The sequence below is a fragment of the Glossina fuscipes genome, unplaced genomic scaffold (genome assembly GCF_014805625.2).
Source record: "Glossina fuscipes isolate IAEA_lab_2018 unplaced genomic scaffold, Yale_Gfus_2 109, whole genome shotgun sequence".
NCBI classification, from domain to species: domain Eukaryota; kingdom Metazoa; phylum Arthropoda; class Insecta; order Diptera; family Glossinidae; genus Glossina; species Glossina fuscipes.
This window is the reverse complement of record NW_023998452.1, coordinates 1,534,310-1,555,135: the sequence shown is the minus strand read 5'-3', so window position 1 is coordinate 1,555,135 and position 20,826 is coordinate 1,534,310. Positions and strand designations below refer to the sequence as shown.

The 20,826-nt window shown below is 33.8% G+C and overlaps 2 protein-coding genes across 5 annotated transcripts in view; both read left to right on the top strand.

Annotated features, from left to right (window-relative positions):
• LOC119638720 (exosome component 10) overlaps positions 1-7,824 on the top strand; it is a 55,952-nt gene extending 48,128 nt beyond the window's left edge. Inside the window, exon 6 of the mRNA XM_038035671.1 lies at positions 7,635-7,824. Coding sequence (XP_037891599.1) covers positions 7,635-7,690 — 56 coding nt within the window. The 3' untranslated portion in view covers positions 7,691-7,824. The remainder of the gene's footprint in view (positions 1-7,634) is intronic.
• Positions 7,825-7,860: 36 nt separating this feature from the next.
• Positions 7,861-20,826, top strand: part of LOC119638719 — a 131,625-nt gene continuing 118,659 nt past the window's right edge. For 2 of the 4 annotated variants that reach the window (XM_038035666.1, XM_038035669.1), the window contains exon 1: positions 7,861-8,459. In XM_038035666.1, the coding sequence (XP_037891594.1) occupies positions 7,996-8,459 (464 nt within the window). In that variant the 5' untranslated portion in view covers positions 7,861-7,995. The remainder of the gene's footprint in view (positions 8,460-20,826) is intronic. The other 2 variants (XM_038035667.1, XM_038035668.1) reach the window with 2 other exon arrangements.

Here is a 20,826-nt window from a genome sequence, read left to right as displayed (position 1 = left end):
CTGTATGACATTGTGTCCTTTAAGGCGGCAAATCTTGTTATCCATGTTTACTTAAAGAGATAAACATTGCACACATTAGATGGATCTCCCCACCAACATTTTCATTTTAGGTGGTGAGCCAAGGCAAAAGCTTCAAAATTGGAAGTTTTTGTGATTTATATCTTTGTCAATGACTTTGACATATGTCCGAGATTCACACCAAGAGCGTAAATCTTTCATACCAAGTAAAATGTGCTCGTTTTTCGTATTTTTTGCCTACGTAACGATATATTTAATTTGATTTATTTATTGTAACCAAGAAATTATAAGAAATAAAAACGCAACAAACAAACAGTAAACGAGTAAAAGCAAGCGCTTGTATGCTGATAAAAAGGCTTACGTCTTTTATTTGCATTTTGTATATGGTTGGTAGGAAATGTTAATGAATAACCGTAGTGTTCTCTTAGTACGCAGTTATAGCATGAAATTAAATAAATTTTTAATTAAATTCCGTATGACATATCAAATGAAATACTGTCTTGCACTTACTGCCAATTAAGATAAATGGGAAAACGTAAGTAATAACAAAAATACCCGCATATGTCTACAGCAATAAACATAAATTTTTAATAGATTGCAAATTAAAAACTCTCTCTCGCTACCTAACTATTGTACTTTCAACTGAAAAATTCAATTAAAAACATCAATAAAACGATTTATTTAATAATAAGAAATATAAATAATGAAATTATGATATAAATTAAATATTCAGAGGAAAGAAAGTTTATAGTGCTGAACGTTGAGCTAAAAAGTCTCTTGCAAATCAAAACATAAAAAATTGCTGCAAAATAATCGTGACCTTATGTTTGTTTATATGCTTATCATACATAGTTTTTAAAAGTTACACTTATTTTGCGCGTAGACGATGAGTCTCAAGTCAACAATTCGTTGAATCTTGCACTTGATGTATACATAATAAATCCTTGTCTAGAAGCTTGTGTCAGAGTACATACGTGCCGTGTTAGGCATGAGAAAATAACAAAATTCTGTCTCATTAGACATCTCACAAAGACAAGGTGAGCATGGGCTAAGTATGACGTCCTCGCAAACAAGGCAAAACCGTGCTCTTACTCTTATTATTAACCAATAGATGGTGCTTTACTAAAAGGATCAGTTTTACACGAGAAGGAAACGCAACCAGTCGCTCTTGGCCTGCATTAGGTCGTTTGGAAAGTCTGTTTTTTTCTTAACAGTGGAATTAATTGCATTTTCCCAAAACCAAGCTTACCTTTAAGGCGCGCTATCTTCATGTAAGGAAACTTGACAAGTCATATTGTATTGTTTGTGTGGAAAAGTTTTATTTGATTCTGCGCAAAGCCCTTCCTTCAGTGCCTTACCAAATGTGGAAAATCGAAAACAGCGTTTTTGGCTTTGTTTTTCGCCTATTTTGGCTCATTTTTAACATTAACGTGCGTTACCAAAAATTTGCGTATCTTATCCCTTTTGAATTCGGGGTGTTAGGGTGTCCGATAAGTTTCTACTTTTTTTTTTGGTGCAAAGTCAATAAACGGCTCACCTCATCTTGATTAGACGTATACCGTTTTCCTGGGAATGGTAGTGGCATGTACTATCTCGCGCGTACGTGATGAAGTCCGTGCCCGCAATTGCTGGGCAGCCGAAGCATAACATGCCGCAAATGCTTCTTTTTATTATCCAAACTGAAAGGTGTGGCAAAAGATTTTACAAAAACGAATCCAACGAAACGTACCTTGAAAGAGCTGTGAGACGACAAAAATTAACGCCATGGGTAGGACAACAGATAAGAGTGAATGTTTACATATCGCCCGGCTCGAGTTGAATTAATTCTGATCGATGATTGAATTAAAAATGTGTGAACGACAAAGTGTATGAAATACTACGAGAAGAAGTTGTGACCGCTTACTGATCGTAAGAGAAAAGTAAATGTTTTCTTGAGATAGCTTCTTTAATTTCGTATTAATTTTGGTATCCGGATCGATTGGTCACGACAAAGCACTCCAATATCAATTTCGTCGTGAAGTCTTCATTGACTCTTGACGCGTTTTTAATGTTGTTAAGAAAAGGATTGTAAGTTCTTTTCGACTATTTTGGCATTGTGACCTCCTATGCAACGAGCTCTCTTGCGTCTGGTTTTGGATGCTATAAGCAAAAGGATACACCTAGCAGCCCATTGCGTTAAATATGCAAGAGGAACACAAAAGAATAGATTGGAATGTAAATTTTCCATTACCACATTGATTCTTTCTTCTTCTATTCGAAAAACATTAACTGGATTTGTACATGAATTGTTGTAATTAACCAAGTTGATTTTAAAGCGGTACATACATGAATAAACCGAACCTTTGAACTTTTAAATAATGATTTCGTGGCCACAAAGAAATGGAAGCATAGTAATTTCCCTCGTCCCTCGGTCTATATAAAACATTCAAGAATTGTGTCTCAGATTACCTGCAGAGTTTGTTGTTGCAATTGCCTTTATATTTTGCGAGTCAATGGTCCATCCATATGTCTGATATTCGTTTTGAGTCACAGTGGAAAGTTGAAACTCTGCGCATATATTTACTTTTTGTCTATACACATCAATTTCATTAATAGGATTGATGCTCCGTAATAATAGTAAAGGAAAGAAAAAAGCGAAAATTAAGTGAAAAGAAAAATTTTTTTTTTTAAATTTTGATAGAAACTGTCTTAAGCTTAAGTAATTAAGACAAAGTCGTTTGAATGTTTCCTCTGTAACAGTGGACAGCTGCTGTAAGGTAACTTTTTAGTTTGTCATACGTACACCGAGCAAACGAATATCGAACGAGGCCAATTTAACGCATGATGTTTGCTTATGTCTAATCAAATTTAGTTTCGATATCTTTTATAGAGAAAGACTTTTCAAAATTTCGAAAATTTTCCAGCACTTCTACAGCCATTAATTACAGTCATATTTGCTTGGCGATAACATCCATCTTTTATTTTAATTTGTGAAATGGAACCAGTAATACGAAAAAAAAAAAACAACTAGTAGCCCTGGGAAGTAATTTTTGTGATCATAAAAATTCAAATAAAACATTGATGGATAGATAGATAGGTAGATAGAGGAAAGAGATAAATGCAAGCGACAAGAAATTTATGTCTTTTTCCAATAGCATAAGAGATAGATAGTGGTGACACAGACAGCATCGTTATGTCCGGTATAACGCAATCCATTATCTCTATTGTTAGTTTTGAAAAGCGACTACAAACTTATTATTATTCTGCTTCTTGTCAAGGTTCTTATCATTTCCATCACACATTTCTAGATTTAGCTTCTAACAGTTATGAAGAAAACCAAATCAATACACGCGTAGATAAAAAGGCAACTATTGTATAGCAGACGGAGGAATATAAGTCTCATAAAGCAATGGAAACAGGGAGAAACCATAAGGTGTACACTAACATTAATGCGAACGCACATATTGTGTACACATATATTGTGGCTTAGAGAACAACATAAATATAAGAGAAAATCTGCACTGGATTCAGGGAGAAAAAGTCACACACACACACACAAACACAAAAAAAAAAAAAAAAAAAAAAAATCCAAATTCAGTTCAATCCTTGGTGGAAAGCATTCACATCCAAGCCATCATATCTACCTAACCGCACTAACTTGTTAGCAATACAAAGCAGCTACAGTTTAGTAGGGATTCTTATTCATATGCGTGTCTATTGTGCTTTGTTCGTGTGCTGTTGTTTTTTATGTCCTCTGTGGGCCTTTCGTTGCGGTGGGTGGCTTCTTGTAAGCTTAGATACACATGTTACATGCTTTGCATTTGATAAAAAAGATGTACTCTAATAAAATTTTTGTTTTATTGGAGTAAACGGGAGAGAAAGAGAACACACATGCATTTGACTTTTAAGTTGAGCATAAATTTATTGCAGTGCACTGTAATAAAGTGAATTTAAGCCGAGCTACGCGTTGTAATTAAATATTTATTACACCAATGCATGCAGTTATTGATGCTTAAACGTACATAAATGTGCGTACGCAGGTAGGTGTATAAGCGAGATCCATCCGCCTACATGTAGGTGTGGGGAATTTTCACATTTTATTAAACTTTGTATTTAAAAATCCATTAAAATGCCATTAAAGTAACACTTGTGTCAATCATTGTTTGTTTCCCACTTTCATTTATAGCAAACGGTTATTACGCTATGCAAACATCCATCATTGTTGACATTTACATATATGTGTCGTGCGCTTTGAAACAATGTAAACAATGTATTATTTCAAATTTAATCTCTTTGAGCATCCCACCCATTCACCGCAGCGAATATCTAAGGTCAATAAGGAAATGAACAGAGAAGTAAAAAAAATCCGATATTCGATATTAGTATGTTTGCATGTGTATATGTGTGTGTTTGTTTTTGTACGTCATTTAATGCAAAACAAAGAATAAGAAAATACCTTCAGAATTTTTCCAATAAGGGAATGAAAAATGCATAAAAAAGCAATAGTCTTTCATCCAGAGGAATGCAAGAGAAAAGAACAACAAAAGCAAAAATAAAAATTCCTGTAAAAATCAAAACGCAATCAAATAATTTTTTGTTTTTTTTTTCTCAAATCTAGCAAATTTACTAATCCTTTTGACAAAGTTTTAATTATGGTATGTTTTGATCTAAAATACAAAAGCGAAAATTCCTTTCCCCAATTCGATACAGATTTCCTTTGTCAAAAGGAGAATGTAGAGCAGCATTGAGATTTTTATAATACATAGGTCTGTAAATATGAGATCGTTACTTAGTATAGGAAATAAACGTTTGCATGTGTGCGAATGATAAAAAATATGTTATTCGAATTACGGCCCATCTCCAGCTACATATTTTTTCACTTGTCTAACAACTTGTGTTGTTTTTTTTTCAATATTCTAACCGTTTGAAGTCAATTAATTGCTGTTAGCAGTGTTTGTTATTAACCATTACATCAGACTTAAACAAACCACACCCTTCCTGTGCTATCAAACACAGAGTAGCATCCTCTTGCTACTGCGGCTACTCGGCTTCTCGTTCGTTATTTGTTGTATCTATGAATTTTTTCGTCTGCGATTTTCAAAATAAATTCGCTTTTCATCTCCAGTGACGATATGGTGCGAAAAAGAATTCCTTTTGAAGCTTTCGTGGAAAAAATAATGCTTTCGAAGAATGCTCCTTTTATTTTTTTAGCATAAAATTCTATATGCTCAACACTATTGCACATCATGGTGTTGTTGTGAGTTGAAAAATCTTTGCAAGATATCGACACGAGAAAATGGCGACCATGACGCGATTTGGCTTTAATGACTCCGATTGCATGGGCCACCTATGGGCAAATCTCGCTTTCAGATTTCCATATCTGAGTCTTAATTGGATAATTTTTACATTTTCCCTATATGTTGCTCTTGGGTTCTGTAAACATACATACATTCCTGACAGGTAGATGATGTAGACGCAGAAAGCCTTACTTTTACGGCATTCGCAGCGAATGAAACAATAGTACAGGTGCGGGGAATCATTAACACAGATGATAAGACCCAATAAACGGAACATAATCTTGACGTGGTATAATTTAGTGGCCCACAATCAAATGAATTCATCTCTAAGGAACATTAACAACGAAAAACGGTTACAATACAAAAATTGTGTTATAGACTCTTTTTTTCTGCACGACGACGTATAACTTCATTTGGTAATTCCCATAAGAACGCATTCGTCGCACTGAACTGGTATATACTAGCACTTCTGTTGTGTTTGGCTTACCTTCTGCTTGAGTAGCGTCTCGGCTCTGCCATCGCTTTCTTTCGACAAATAAACCATATCAAGTCCGATAAATACGAAAGATAGTAACTAACGATGGATAATGTTTAGCAAAAAGTATTTTATATCTATTTTGTTGTAAAAAAAAATGTCTTAAAAATATTTTGTAGTCTATACTTGCATATACTTTTTATACGGAAATTTCTCATTTTTGAATAAATTATTTTTATTGTTATTATTATTTTAATTTTAGACTAATGAATTGAATTCTTAGACTAAAAAAAGACACATTGAGCACTAGCAACACAGGCTATCGGCTCTAATTTAAATAAATGGATATTAGATAATAAGCTTAGTAGTATTAATAAAGTAAAATATTGAATTGATATTCTGCTCTGAAGCTGATTGTAGAATGTTCAAAGGGTTAATCGTTCCAAATGCAATACTTCTAGCCAAGGAAAAGTTGAGGCAGTCGCAGCGAATGTGCTTTATAGTAAGAGTTTGTCCACAACAGCAGATTGGGGGAGAAGACTTCTTCAGCATCCATTGGTGAGTTGCAATTGTATGACCAAGGCGAATTCTCGAAAATGTTTGGATCTTGGTTTTCTCAACATTTGTTGGATATAGAGGTGGAGTTAATTGAAGGTTAATGCAAGAGTAGTGTTGACGATGGTATTGTAAATTTCCTTCTGCAATTTTCTCTTTAACTTTTCTTCCAATGTATCTTTGAAGATCCAACTTTTCCATGACATCATCCATAATTAGAGGAGCAGAAGCAGCATACTTTGCCGCTCGATCAGCCTGCTCATTTCCCAGTAAACCGATGTGACTTGAATAAATTAAAATTTTTATTAGCTCTCGAAATACATATCTTATTCTATTTTGGCACACTTTTGTCTTGAGGGGCGCGATATCTAAGTTTCGTTCGAAGCGTCTGCTTTAACATACAAATCTTTGAAACATTAACGACATTCTTAGTTCACTCCTATAAGCGTATGTTTTAAACGATGTGAGCATATTTTCAATTATCTACGTTTGTGACTTGAAAAATTTATAATACCCATAGGCGAATGAACTAAAATGATGTAAACAATAATAACATTAATCGAGAATAGAGAAAAGACTTATTACACCTATGTAGATGTGCCCCTTAATGGCCTAATTATATCGATAGCAGATTTGCGCCATCGGAGCAGACATAAAAAAACTCAAATTCTTTTTTGATATAAAGCTTCGTAATAGCTTCGTCAAGCAAAGGTAAATAAAACAAGTAAACAAATTATATTCGACTGTGAAGGAATCTTTTTTACCTACGGAAAACAATGAAACTAAATTTCTATATTCTATAATATCAAGTGGGGATGGTTGATTTTCCCTTTTTTGTAGGATGTAAGTGAAAGTGAAGGAAATTTTCATCTTGGGTTTGTTGTGTCACCACATACATACATTGAAATTCAATTTTAAAGCTCTTTCTTTCCTTTTCTTCATTTTTGCTCCCTGATGAATATATATATATATATATATATATATATAAGCGTAATATGCAGTTTTTCTAGACGAATGAGTATCTACAGCATATGTTTGAAAGCGTAAATAACTGATAAGCCCGTACAGGCACTCATGTGTGCGAATTTAATATCACTTATTTTTCCAAGTTTATGAGCTTTTTGCGCGAAAATCAAAGATAATATTTTCATAAAATTAATTAAAAAATAGTTTGTCGAAAAGTCAGTTTATACTCTTGATTAAGACTTAAAAAAAAATAAAAAAAAATTAAAATAAATAAATAATTAAAAGTTATGTTATATTAAAATATGAATTATAATCTTCTTTTCACTTTTTTGCTCTCGTTACAGTTCACCATTCGATCAGCAAGAGCACATGCAAAATATTTAACGCGTATAATGAATGAATAGTTGCGCTCCTCAATGCTCCTCACATTCGAGGAAATTAACGAATTGTTTAGTGTTTTTCCTAAAACAAAAAAGTTATCCGCGAAAACGTTATATTAAAATATAAAATATACAACAATTGCAAGAATTAAAAAAAAAAAAACAACAACATCAACAGCAACAAAAATAAAAATAAATAAATAAAGAGCATTGCAAAATAATTTTATGACATTCTCGACTTGTGGTAGTGTTGGTGCTGGTTGTGCAATATTTTTCGCCGTCAATATATTTAGCTTTTGTTGAGCAGAGTTTGGTTTTTTATTTTATGATTATGTCAAGTGGTCGCAGTGCTCGTTTGCCCCCCACACCCAATGCCCCCAATAATAAACAATGGGCTGTCACCAATAATGCAACGGTTTCCTCCTCTTCAGCATTGTTGTCAACAGCATCTGTTTCTCTACGTGAACCCAATAGTAATAATGTCATGAATTCCTATAACATTAGCAACAGTATAACGACCAGAATCAATATGACTCCCATAATTGGCATAAGCAGTGGTGCTGTTGTCGGCGATGGTGGCAGTGTTGACGGTGACGGCGGCGGCTTAATCAATAGAGTTGATGTTGCCACCGAAGGTATCCCTGGCGAGACCATAGATGCCTTGGGGCCTGAGTTGGCTGTTGCCACATCCCAAGTTCTCGAAAATCTAACTGAGAATGAACGCAAAATGATTATCGAAGTATTAAATCGTGACGAAAATGTTCGTCAACGTGACGCCACACGGATCATGTAAGTAGTTTACTTAGCTTGATTTTGTTATTATATGACATTAATAAAAACATAATTTAAGTCATTAATTAGTAAATGTTCTGATGGGATTTTCTCCAAGGTCCGCCCACTTTTCTTTCTGTTGGAAAAAAGTGGAGAAGAGAACAAAATCAATTTTTGTTTTACTCTTTATTTCATGTTTACTTCATTTCCTTTCCCGTTTAAGTATACGTATGAATTGCAAAGTTAATGTTTTTCTTCTGCTTTCAACACAACGTTTCTTCCTTTTCTTTTTCTATTTTTTTTTTTTTTATAACTTGACAGGGAAATAGTTGTTTCGATTCTCAAGCGCAGCGATATCATATTAAATTGATATATATCAAGGAAATTGTGTTTGTATGCCGCCGTCTTTTCTACATAACTTTTCTAGTGCGCACATAGCCAAACACGTACACACTCATAACTTTGCATATATTTATAAAAGTGTATACAGAATCAAAATAGAAGTTTTCTTATTCTATGGACTTTACTTAGGAACGGGAGTGTATCGAATTTGTGAAAGCTTTTGTTGCGTCGAAAATAAAGAAAAGTCGTATAAGATGTATGTATGATCTTGATTAGCATCAAGTTTCGAATCGACCTAAACGAACTCGTCCGTCTATTGCCTGTGTTATCTGTTAAATGTGGAAGTTTGGCTGTATGTTTGCACATCACCAAAGTTCTTGGGCCCTTGAGTTTTGTATATTAAAACGATTTCGACACAGTAATAAAAAAGACCCATTATAAACCTCCAAAAAAAAGGGAGTAAAGTGTTCTTAAAATAACTAACTAATATGTAACGGCTGGTGTTTTCATAAGTAATGCAAGCATTTTCCAAAGCTATACAAATATTTTGCATAAAATACTGAGGAGAGATCAACATTTTCATATTTGCTATGCAGTGACTCAAGTTGCACCGCTATACCTGCAAACGTTTGGGACTAATAGGGTCCTGCTATTAGGTGCAACAATTTGAACTTTACATTAGATGGCAGGTAGTGAGCATTGATGGTTCGTTTTATGGCAAATAAGGTAACTGTGTGTTCTTTTCCGTCCGTTTTGTTTTATTGATATGTTTACATTGTTTTTTTTTTTTTTCGCTAGTAGTTACGAAGTTTTTAACTGACTTGCGGGATTTCATTATGATTTATTTGTTTTCTTCCTTTTATTTTTATAAATTTTTATGACACGTTTTACTGAGCGTTTTATCTGAAGGTTGGCTTCTCCTTTATTTATGATTTTATCATATATGCACATGTGTGTGTGTGTGTGCATTTATTTTAGTGATGAAGATTTTATTATATATATGTGAAGAAAATTTAATTTAAATTGAATACATTTGTCTTATTTTCTATAAACAAATGGAATAAGTATAATAAGTCTTCATGCCTAAGAGGATGAGATTAATATGTTTTAGAAGATGAATGAATTTTTTTGAATTTTGTGCGATCAAGTAAAATTAGTACACTTGTATATTATTAACATGTTATTATTCTTATTATTATTATTATAAGTAATTTAGCCGGAGATATAAGTTCTAAGACTAAAGTCTTAAAGCACTAGCATCTAAGGCTGACGCCTTAATTGAAAACTCTACCGCACTTGAGATTTCAGCCCACGACTATTGAGCGATTAGTCGAGATCCTTTCCCTACTGGGCCCCTTTTTGGGTCGGATATTATCAAGTTTAAAAAGAAACTTAGTAAGTGAATAGTGTTGGATAGGATTCCAAGTAAGGTTCTTGTCTCGTTAGCTTTACGCGTATTTATCAACTCTGTATGGAGAGCGTATAGGTCGTCTCATGAAAAAAGTTTACAAAACTTCGATTTCATATATGTTTTGCATTTAAAATATTTTCTTTGGATTTGTAGCGATGCCTCCGAGTTGGGGTTTGACTAAGAGCTACCTTCAGAAATTCTTTCCAAGAAATTTGTAAGGGTCATATGACAGCAGCCGTAATAATTACAATTAAATGTATGTAACAACATAAAAAGGTTTTGCTATGGTAGGAAAAAGAGTGGTCTTATCACGAGAACTGGGTATCTGTAAGCTTGATTGGTCGACCGTATTTGCGTGCATTTTCAAGCATAACGCTAGTTTGAAAACTGGATTGATCGTAACTGTTGCAATTAAAATTTGAATAATTCAACAAACAAGCAAATATGTTTCTCTCCATGTATGTACTCCATGGAACATAACTCTGGCGTACGAATAGTCACATAACAGCGTCTGCAAGATAGCTTACATCAACCGTCTCCGTATTGTAGGAGTCAAAGGGTACAAAACAGTAGGAGTCAAAGGGTACAAACAGTTTCCAGTCAGTCAGCAGCGCTTGGCTGCCGGCATGTGCCTATTATCACTGCGCTATACGAGAGGAAGGATATGGAAGGCTAATCCTTTTTCAGGTCGGGAGACAATTAGACAGGAGCGTCTGCACGACGGTGTATGTCACTCGTCTCCTCTACTATACAATGGAAACGGTAAAGAATGATAACTCCTTCTCAAGCTGTAGCGCCTGCGTGCTGCCATGCGACTGCTTTCCCCGTGCTGTATGGCGGAAAGGTTAGAGAAGAGTTATCCTTTTGCACGCCAGAAGACAATCAGGCACAAGTGTCGTATGTGCACCATTCCAATATTGCTCAATGAAAAGGATAAGGGAGGCAATTTGATAGCAGCGTCTGCACTCTACCGCGTGCCTACCATTTCCGCAATGTAAAATAGAATGGATAGCAAAGGCTACAGAGGATTGATTTGGTAACAGATTTGCTTATTCTAATTTACATGCCTAAGCTATATACATGAGATCACAGAATTCCGCTTAGAATCCATACAAGACTCTTATACGTTTAAAGGCCTCCGACGCCTTTGTCAAGGCGAAAGTAATGATAAAAATGGACCGCCCTCACATACAAACGTGAAGTAGAAACTGTGCTTTCAAAAATGTTTCGAGTGAACTCAGCGGACACGGATATGCAAAAGCTTGCCGACCGATCGCTGGAAACATATTAAATTTTTTAACGAATTAAATGTAATGTATGGAGGATGAAAGCTATCGTGTCAATGGTGTTTTTCTGAAGCTCTCAAAATCATTGAAAAATCGTTCATTTGTGTTTTAATTAAAATTAAAAGTTTTTAGTTAATCACGGGTGCCTCGTTAAGCCATATGAAGAATTTTGTTTTCTACGTTTTCAAGGGTTTTTTCTTCCAAGTCTGTCGGTAAATAAAAAAAAATTGTAAAATTCTCTTTCTTCCTTTGGGGTTAATTGATTTTTTATCTATTGTCAACATCTTTTGAAGCGGAAAACATATTTTGGATGATTAAGGAAGATTTTATAAGTACTAGAAATTACGTCGTTGCTTTCAAAGAATTAAAATATAATCAAGAATTCAGATTTTCTTAAACTTTTGACTCACTATGTAAACGTTTGAAAAAAAGAATAAAAAATAAATAAATAAGAAAATAAAACTTGAGTACGGACGCGTAAGTTGTAATTAAGTGAAACTTTTTAAAAATATTATATATGTGAATGAGAAACGTTCAGTTCACACTTTAAACACACAAGCACTTAAGGGAAACTTGTTGAATTTGTTTAAAGTTTTTCAATAGAAAACCGTATCAAAGGACGCAAAACAATGTGCAACAAAGTGTGAAAACAAGGTAAGGTATTCACAATCGCCATTCACAAACGTACACACACATACATATATATATATATATATATATATATATATCTAATACATTCATACACAAATGCATATGCACTTACATATACATAAGCATATAATTCCGCTAGAAAGCTTTTACTTTAGCCAGTAGAGATAATCATTTAAGTTAAATCAAAGAACAACTTTCTTATTTTGATAATTTGCACTGTATGAAAAGAATTTCATAAAAAAAAGAAAATTTATTAAAACATTTTTAAAAAAAAAGTATGTATAAAAAGTTTAGAAACTTTTCAGAAGAAGGTTTTTTATACGACTAAAGAACGATGTGATTTTATAACACATAAAGCAATCTGAATCCATATTTAAAGCATAAACGTGTGAGAATGTCGAGTGTTAAGCGAATCTTGCTTCAATAATATACGGTTTTATGGGGAAAAACCATAAAAGCAGATTTCCTAAAACGTACGAAAGCTATGATTGCATTATTAAAAAACTTTTAACTTCGCAAGCAATATTTCTTGGTTGCACTTTGTCTTCGTTAGACAAGCAATGGCGTAATTTTGCAAATCAGATGAAATTAATAGATATTTTTTTTCTGCATCATGATATTTCAAACGTGCGGCCGTTGAAATACTAGCTCACGTTTAGTGCAATAAAAAGTATGCATAAAATATTGGTATCTTTCAAATACCAAACGTGGCGGCTGATTAATTTCTTTTTGTAGCACTAAGAATTCAAATAATGGTTAAATAGTTTTCATCGTCTTAAGACTATAGATTAGTTTTGACATATATCTCCATATATTATTAATATTATTATTGTTATTATTATTGTAAATTTAGCCAGAGTATCAATTCTAAGACTAAAGACTTAAAAGCACTAGCATCTAGGGCTCTACCGCACCTGAGATTTGAACCCACGACCGTTGACTTGCTAGTTGAGACTCTTGCCTACTCGGTCACTCAAGCGGATATCTCTCCATAGAGACGAAGGTTGAAAACTAGTGGGTTTAACCTCTGACCTCCAGTACATATGGAAGAATGTGGAAAACGAGTGGTTGTTGTCAGTAAATAATAGCTTAGAAGGTATATTCCGGCCGTATGTAGTATATTAGTACATTTTTTAACTGCTTTCTTCAACGTTAGTCTATTGATCTTCTTAAATCGATTTGAGTTTAATTGTGAATTAGTAATTCTTTTGCCTGATAATAATATCAGGCTTGGAATTATTTATAGCAAAATTAGGCACTAGTCTTGGATATGATTTAAAAACAAGTATTGTATTCTGTGGTGACCGAAACTTTTATATTCATCGACACTATCCTAAAAAATTAATAGAACTAAATTTTCATACTCGCGTCTGCTTTTTCTATTTTCAGAATAAAATTGAAAATTTATACGGAGAGCCAAGGTGTCACAATTTTTATCGCATATGCGTGTAGGTGGTGTAAGCGTGTCCTTTGGAAACTTTGGGTCATTTTCAAATACGTTTGCAAGTTTGAGAATATTTTTCACAGATACTACAGAGTTAGGGAGACAGACAGACAGACAGACGAACAGAAGGACACGCTTGGGCGCATACCGAATTTTAACTTGTGCCAGAGTTGAAATACTTTGTGGGGTTGTTGAGGGTTGCTTCTGCGTTTTCCCAAGGTATTAAAAGAAAATTAAATTTTGGTAATATTGGGTAGTCATGGCTTTTATATCCACTACCGAAGGATGAGAGGTATATTTATTTTGTCAAAACGTTTGTAACGTCCAGAAAGAGGCATCAGACACAACGCAAACTATATATATTCTTGATTAGCATCAAACTTTAAATCAATTTTGGCATGTCCGTCTGTCCGTCTGTGTAATGTCTGTTGTAAACCTTCTTTCCTGACCGCAAAAATTAAGGTTTCGACTTCAAATTGATTGATTGGTACTGAAAATGGGCAAAATCGGTCGACGGCCACGTCCACAGCACCATGTAAACTGAAAAAGCCTGCGTTTTTCAAGGAGAATGAATAATTGGTTTTTTGCTCATTACTACTAAACTATAGCAAATAAATGTATAAAAATTTGAACGCATATACTATCGGCGGTGCTGTGGCATCTGCGCGCAAATATGGAAAAAATTGACTACGCAATATCATAGAGTAACAAAATTTAATTATTATTTCAATATTTGTACAACACGCAGAAACAAGCTTCGAAAATCTGTGAATCTCGCTTCTGAGCGTTGCAAAAGTTTTGACAGAATGAGTTTACCCCTCCTACTTCAGTAAAAAAATACCTCTTTATCATATGGCAATTAGTTTTAATGTTGCGGATAATCTCATCGGTGGGTGTTTAGGAATTAGGCTCTCACATATTAAAAACTTTGGATATTAGTACAGCAATAAGAGGACAATGTATGCCATTATTGTTGGAGGTACCTGTGCTGCCATCATTATCTAAGGTAACTGTGAGAATGTTTCATGTTTGCAAAGCTAAACTACCAATTCGACGAAGACTGGAATGCAACGTCTCTGAAATATCCTTCAATCAATCGTAATTGATCGCTGGACTGAAACTGTGTGCGGTTGTATTGAAGGCTATCTTGATCAATAAATTGCTTTTTAATTCGGATACATTTTATGTAGAATGCATTAAGGTACAAAAACGAATTTGTTGCATGTATTTACCAGGCAATGTAAAAGCGCTCTGCCGAAATAAGTTCAGAAGCAGCATTTCCTTCTCAAGATGATTTATATTTATCTACATGGCGCTTCGCTGGTAGTGATGATACCTAAAGGATGGATCTGGCTCGCAACCTCAAAATATTGTCTTGTTTTGTTGTAATTTTCACTTTATTTAATTTTTGATTTGCTCTTAATATTTCTTATTATATAGATTTATAGGTATTCTTGCCTTTAGTTACGGCTTCACTTACATATATGTGTATATATTAATTAAAGTCCTTTATTATTTTTAGTATCTCTAACTTTTGAGGAGCGACTCTATTCAACTTACTACTTATTACTTTCACACATGACTGTATAGTGAGTTTACCTCCTTCCACGGCTTACCTTCTGGATTATGAATTGCAATCCATCTGTGCCTGACTTAACGTGGGTCGATGTCTACGCATATTAAAGCAGCGGCAAATAGGTGCTAAAGCCCCAGATCGCCTACTATTTTCCGATTGTAATTGCCGCCCATTAATCTCCCAACGAAATTTGAAACAGTTGACTTCAAATGTGGTCACCCCTGTCCTGCCTGTGTTCATTCCTTACAGTTCTTGCCGACTATACTACAAGACTTATAAAAATTTAACCTAGAAATAATCGCTAGGCTAACATAACATAGTCGCGCTTTAAAAACCACATTAAACGAAATAATCGAACCTTTACATGCGCGTTGTCTACTACACGGGAGGTACGTCAAAAGAACAGAAGTCTGTTTTTGCGTTAAAAGAGTTTCGAAACAAGTTGCAACAGAAATTAACTCTAAAGGTTGCAATGGATTTTGTTACATAAGAAAACAACTGATTAGTGTACGTAGAGATGGACGTAGCAATATAACGTGAAGTCGCCATAAATTTCTTTCGAGCCGCGTGTGAGACACAGATTAAAACAAACGAAAATTCAATTGTGGAAAAGTGCAATGTAACCTTGAATGTAGACAAAGAAAGCATGCAATAGTTTAAGAATTATTTGGTGCATAACTATATTCCGCCTTTCTTTTCTGAATATTCCAGGCTTTATTGGAACATTATTATTTAGACTACTTCCTCTCATCTTTCGAATAGCGTACGATTCCCGTGTCCAAAAAAATTGGTCTTCTTTGAAGCCATCCATGGAGCGATCCAATTTTTGACTTTTTCAAAAAAAAACGAAAAGTAGCCAGGTTGTGTGTGCCATGGATCGAAAGAAGCGATACTGGGAGGAAGGAATGTCTGGAGAATAAAGCAGTTTGGGTAGGACTTCACATTTTAATTTCCAAGCATGTTTTGTGACATGATCAAGCTTGTTATGTTATATTAGTAACTGTTTATTTCCACCACATGAAGCCATTTATTGGGAAATGACGAAAGCACAATTACACACCTACCAGTGTAGTGATCTCTTTGATTGAGTAATTCGTGGCACTTTTAGTTGGGGGGGTGCCCCCCAAAAAAAACCGCTAATGGATCCCGGCCAACTATTAAATACACTGAACTATCAAGCAATTATTGTTTTTAAAATAAATCGTTATATGGGAAGTTGTCCAAAAGGTGGTTCGATCCGAATTATCTTCGTCCTTGAGATAAAACGTATCACCGTACCAAATTTCATTAAAAAATATCTCAAAGATGGACGGATGGACGGACAAGCTCAAAGGAGATTCTGAATCGATCCTCGCAAACTTAATATGCCTTTGTTTCACAAGCGCTATAGGTTATAATTAAGAAAAAAAAAAAAAAAAAAAGAATTTCATTGACAACAATAAAGACTCGTGAAAGCGAATAGATAGTGCATATCAGCCAACTGTATAAAATTTCCGCAGTCTTGTAAACGTTTTTCGAATTTAAATTAAAAAATTATATTGTTATTGTTGGGCTTAAATAAAGGATAGCGTGTGAAATATGTCAATGCTCAACAATTTCAATTTATCAAAGAAAGAAAGAAAATCCTTTTGATATCATTGTATACGTATCGCAAACGAATGCATATGTGAAATAAGAACTTCTTCCCATCTCAAATTAATATGCAAACGGAAAAATATTTAAAAACTGACCGGGCTGCTGCAAATTCATCATCAATTTACATAACATTTAGCTCATGCACTACTACATATATGAGTCCATTATATATAATTTGTACTTAAGTGATGTAGAGAAAAAAAAACTTGAATGAGATTGAGAGTATTTTGAGAAGTGAAAAATAAAGTAATGAGCTGCGATAGTTGTGGGTAAACGAGTATCTAAAAAAATTGTGGGAATCTTGTCAAGTTTTTGTGATAAGTTTGAGTATAAAAGAAAATCTTGTTAAGTAATTTAAAACAAGATTTTTTTCTACTCGAACGAAAATGATTTATTTTTTATAAAGCAAAGTCGACCTTTCAATTTCAACTGATTTTCAAATGGATGGACGTTGAAAAAATTTCCATTTTATCGAACATTGATTACATAGTTATGCCATGAACGTTGAACTGGTATTAATATATATGTGTGTGTCGACTGGGTTCCGAGCTTAACTTAAGGTCAAAAGGAAATGTAAAAAATTATAAAAATTTATATACTTTTTAATAAAAATAAAAATGCAATTGTTCAGTACTTAGGGTGTGAAAGCAAAGTAAAATGTGAAATGTTTTTAATGACAATTAAAAATAATTTAATTGTAGGAAATGCAATGAAGCGCACAAAAAAAGTAGTACAAAGAAAAAAATTTGCTTTAAATATTGCATGTTAATGCGATGTAAAGAATTAAGGACGCAAAACAACGAGAACTGTGTTCGTCATAGAACGAATTTTGTATATCCCTAGCTTAAGGTACATATGCAATGATCTATTAATTCTTGGGCCAGCGAGGTTAGATCAGATTGGATGAGGTTAAGATGGCTTAACTGCCTCGTCATAGATCAAAGTTATTTTCTTTCTCGAATGGTGATGAATTTGGGAACATTTTTACATCAATTTATTTTCACTTTCGAATAGATATCAAAAGACTTAAAATTGTTGAGCTGTATTAAAAAAAATATTGGAACATTTCTTCTTTGTCTAAAATATTAAAATTCTTTTTTATTCGTTTCGATCCCTTTTGGTATAACTTAGCTAAATTTGCATGCAATTCCACTTCAATAGGAAACAGAAAAGGATATGAAACACTGAAAGCATTAACGTAAAGTTATAGTAATTAATTCGCGATACATATATATGCGCGTATTACGTGGCCTTGTAAACGTGACATGTTAAGTGTGCTTTCGCTCTTCGGAGTTAAGTATAAAAATTATCATATCATGAGAATTTATAGCATAGGACAGTATAAGTTTTCATTAAACACACAAAGTAGGCAATCGTATAACAGTCTGCGGTTGTGCGGGCTGTGCGCAGGAAATGTAATCAAACACTAAGTAAATTATAAAAGTTTATTAAAACATTAATGAGAACGAAAGTGGGCTGCGAAGACTCGGATGTTTTCGCTGACTCTTTGCATCGTAAAAGAATATTCGCAGGCTGACTTAAAAAAAGTACAAAATTAAATTCTGATTTATTTATTTTTAAAAAACTTATCTTTAATTTAATTTTTTTTGACTTCGATTTTTTTTTTAATGAACTTATTCTGTGAAATAAAGTTTGCATCAAAAAAAAAAATTATTCCAATAAAAGATAGATAAGTTTTATACTTTGAATTATTGAACTAACTATCGAGAACTAAGTGTGGATCTGTCTGTCTGTTAAGACATGTTTACATGTTTGTTTGTAAAACGCTCTCAGCATGTATTAGAACAACATTTTTCTTTTATATTTATCTAAGATTTTAAATTTAGGTCAGCTTCTCCCCTACCCCCCTTCCCCCCTGAAGCAGCTGAAATGGCAAACTAGCGTAGGAAAGAACAAAAGTATTCTTTTGAACCGTCGATGTCAGAAGAAAGGGATAAAAATATTTTTTGCATGATACTCTTTACATACGAAATATTAATGGTGTTAGAATCTCGCAAACAGCACTTCATGCATATCTGCTTTAGGAATTTCACTCACATAGTAGAAAACGTTGCTTGTATTATACGACGCTCATATTATGTTTTAAGGAATTTCCATTGTTTCCTCTCCAAAGAAATGTTGTCAGTTGATTAATAATTCCCGGGACTCAGTAAGAGAAAAAAAGTATGTGTTTTTATTTCAGAACACGACTTCAAGAGTGATACAATCAGCCTAGCATTTCTCTTACATTTCGATGCCCTCGTCACGAGTCGCAAACTAACTTGCCACGAGGTGGGGTATCACCTAGCACAACAACGTCTATGTACTACACCCGGAAATTATTGATCGATGTAAAAATATTTTGAAATAAAATTAAATTTGTCATCTTGGAAAAACGATGTGACGCAGCTTATCCCTTTCCTTATATTATATGCATGAACATTATATAAACTATATTGTTCGCTTACATTTTTCATATTGCATAACAAGAAGGGATAAGGGATTCGCTTTGCATTTTATTATTTTCTGAGCTTCAGTCATCCAGATTCCTTAGGATTTGGTACTTTTTTTTCTGTAATCTGAATTAAAAACGATTAAAGTTCTATTTTTTGCCTATCGCCAACTTTGTGTTACATCTAATTAGTGGTTATCTGCAAGTAGCAAAATTCAAAACCTTTGACCTTAAAAATGTCTAAAGTATGGCCCGTTTTTGCACCAGCTAGTAATGGTGTTACTTGTTGTTATTCTTTCATTATCAGACGAATAACAAAAAGCTCAAAATACAAAACATTTGCCATACTTTGTCAGTACATACAGACTAAGTACAGATTGAATTACTATAATGTACCGATATCGCTATCGTTGGCATAAAAGTCACGCATACAGATTCGGATAAGTCACGCATACAGATTCGGAGAATTTTTCATTTTGTTTGACACTTTCGATCGGATAGCTTTATGGCATTTGACAACCATTAGAAAGCAAATTGAAAAATTTACTCTTCACTTCAGTCAAATGAGTCTAATTTTAATTTCATTAAGTCATTTGAAAATAGTTTTGCTATTCAAATACATTCATCTGATTATCATGTGGGGTATTATATATGCATCTGACCCCCGGTGCATAGAGAGAAAGCTTTTCGTTTAAAAATTAGTTCATAAAAAAATTAAATTTTAAACTCAAGCAGTTACCTCCGGCTGGTGACATTTTCGCGTATTAAAACGAGTAATAACGAGTAAACAAATGTAATCCGGCTACGACCGAATCTTTTATACCTGACACAGTTATTCTAACAGCTTACCCAAAAGAGGGAAAAAGTTAAATTTCCATACTCTTTAATGTAGGACGGGTGTCATTGATTTTTCCTATTTTTGTAGAATCAAAATGAGGATTTATATCGCATGTCTGAAGAAGATGTTTGCCTTTTTGCGACCTCGAATATGTTCACCAAAGCAATTAGGAGAAAAACAGAGAGAGAGGGACTGACAAAAATATTTAGACCATTTGATATTTAGTACTAATCAGCAATGTGTAAACTTAATAGGCTCTCCAAAGTTTCATTTCTGGGTGTTGCAAACCTGTTGACACACGGAGTATGCCCCCTTTTGCTTCGCTGGTAGACATAAAAAATAATTTTTCATTCAAAATATGCATTGTCGCTAGTTTCACACTTTTTGGATCATTCGGGGAATTTGTGGATGCCCACGTCAGCAAAAATTTTGCTTTTAGCTCATCGACGTACTTTTCCATTCACTACTTACGCGTATTTGTGACTTATTGATGGCGGAACAAAATCTGTTATATGTTTCCTAAATTACTATTACATACTTGTACCCCCGATATAAGGTTTGGAAACAACGGTTTTTGCCTAAACTCTATGTAGAATTCGAGAAGCGTCCTCTCGTTGATTTCAAATTGAAATTTCCGGACGTTGCATGGAATTAATCAACGTCGGTGTTACATAGTTAAATTTCAAGTTATTTTGTAAATAATATAAAGAATCCACAAACTGAGGTTTCATGAACGATTCTTTATTATTG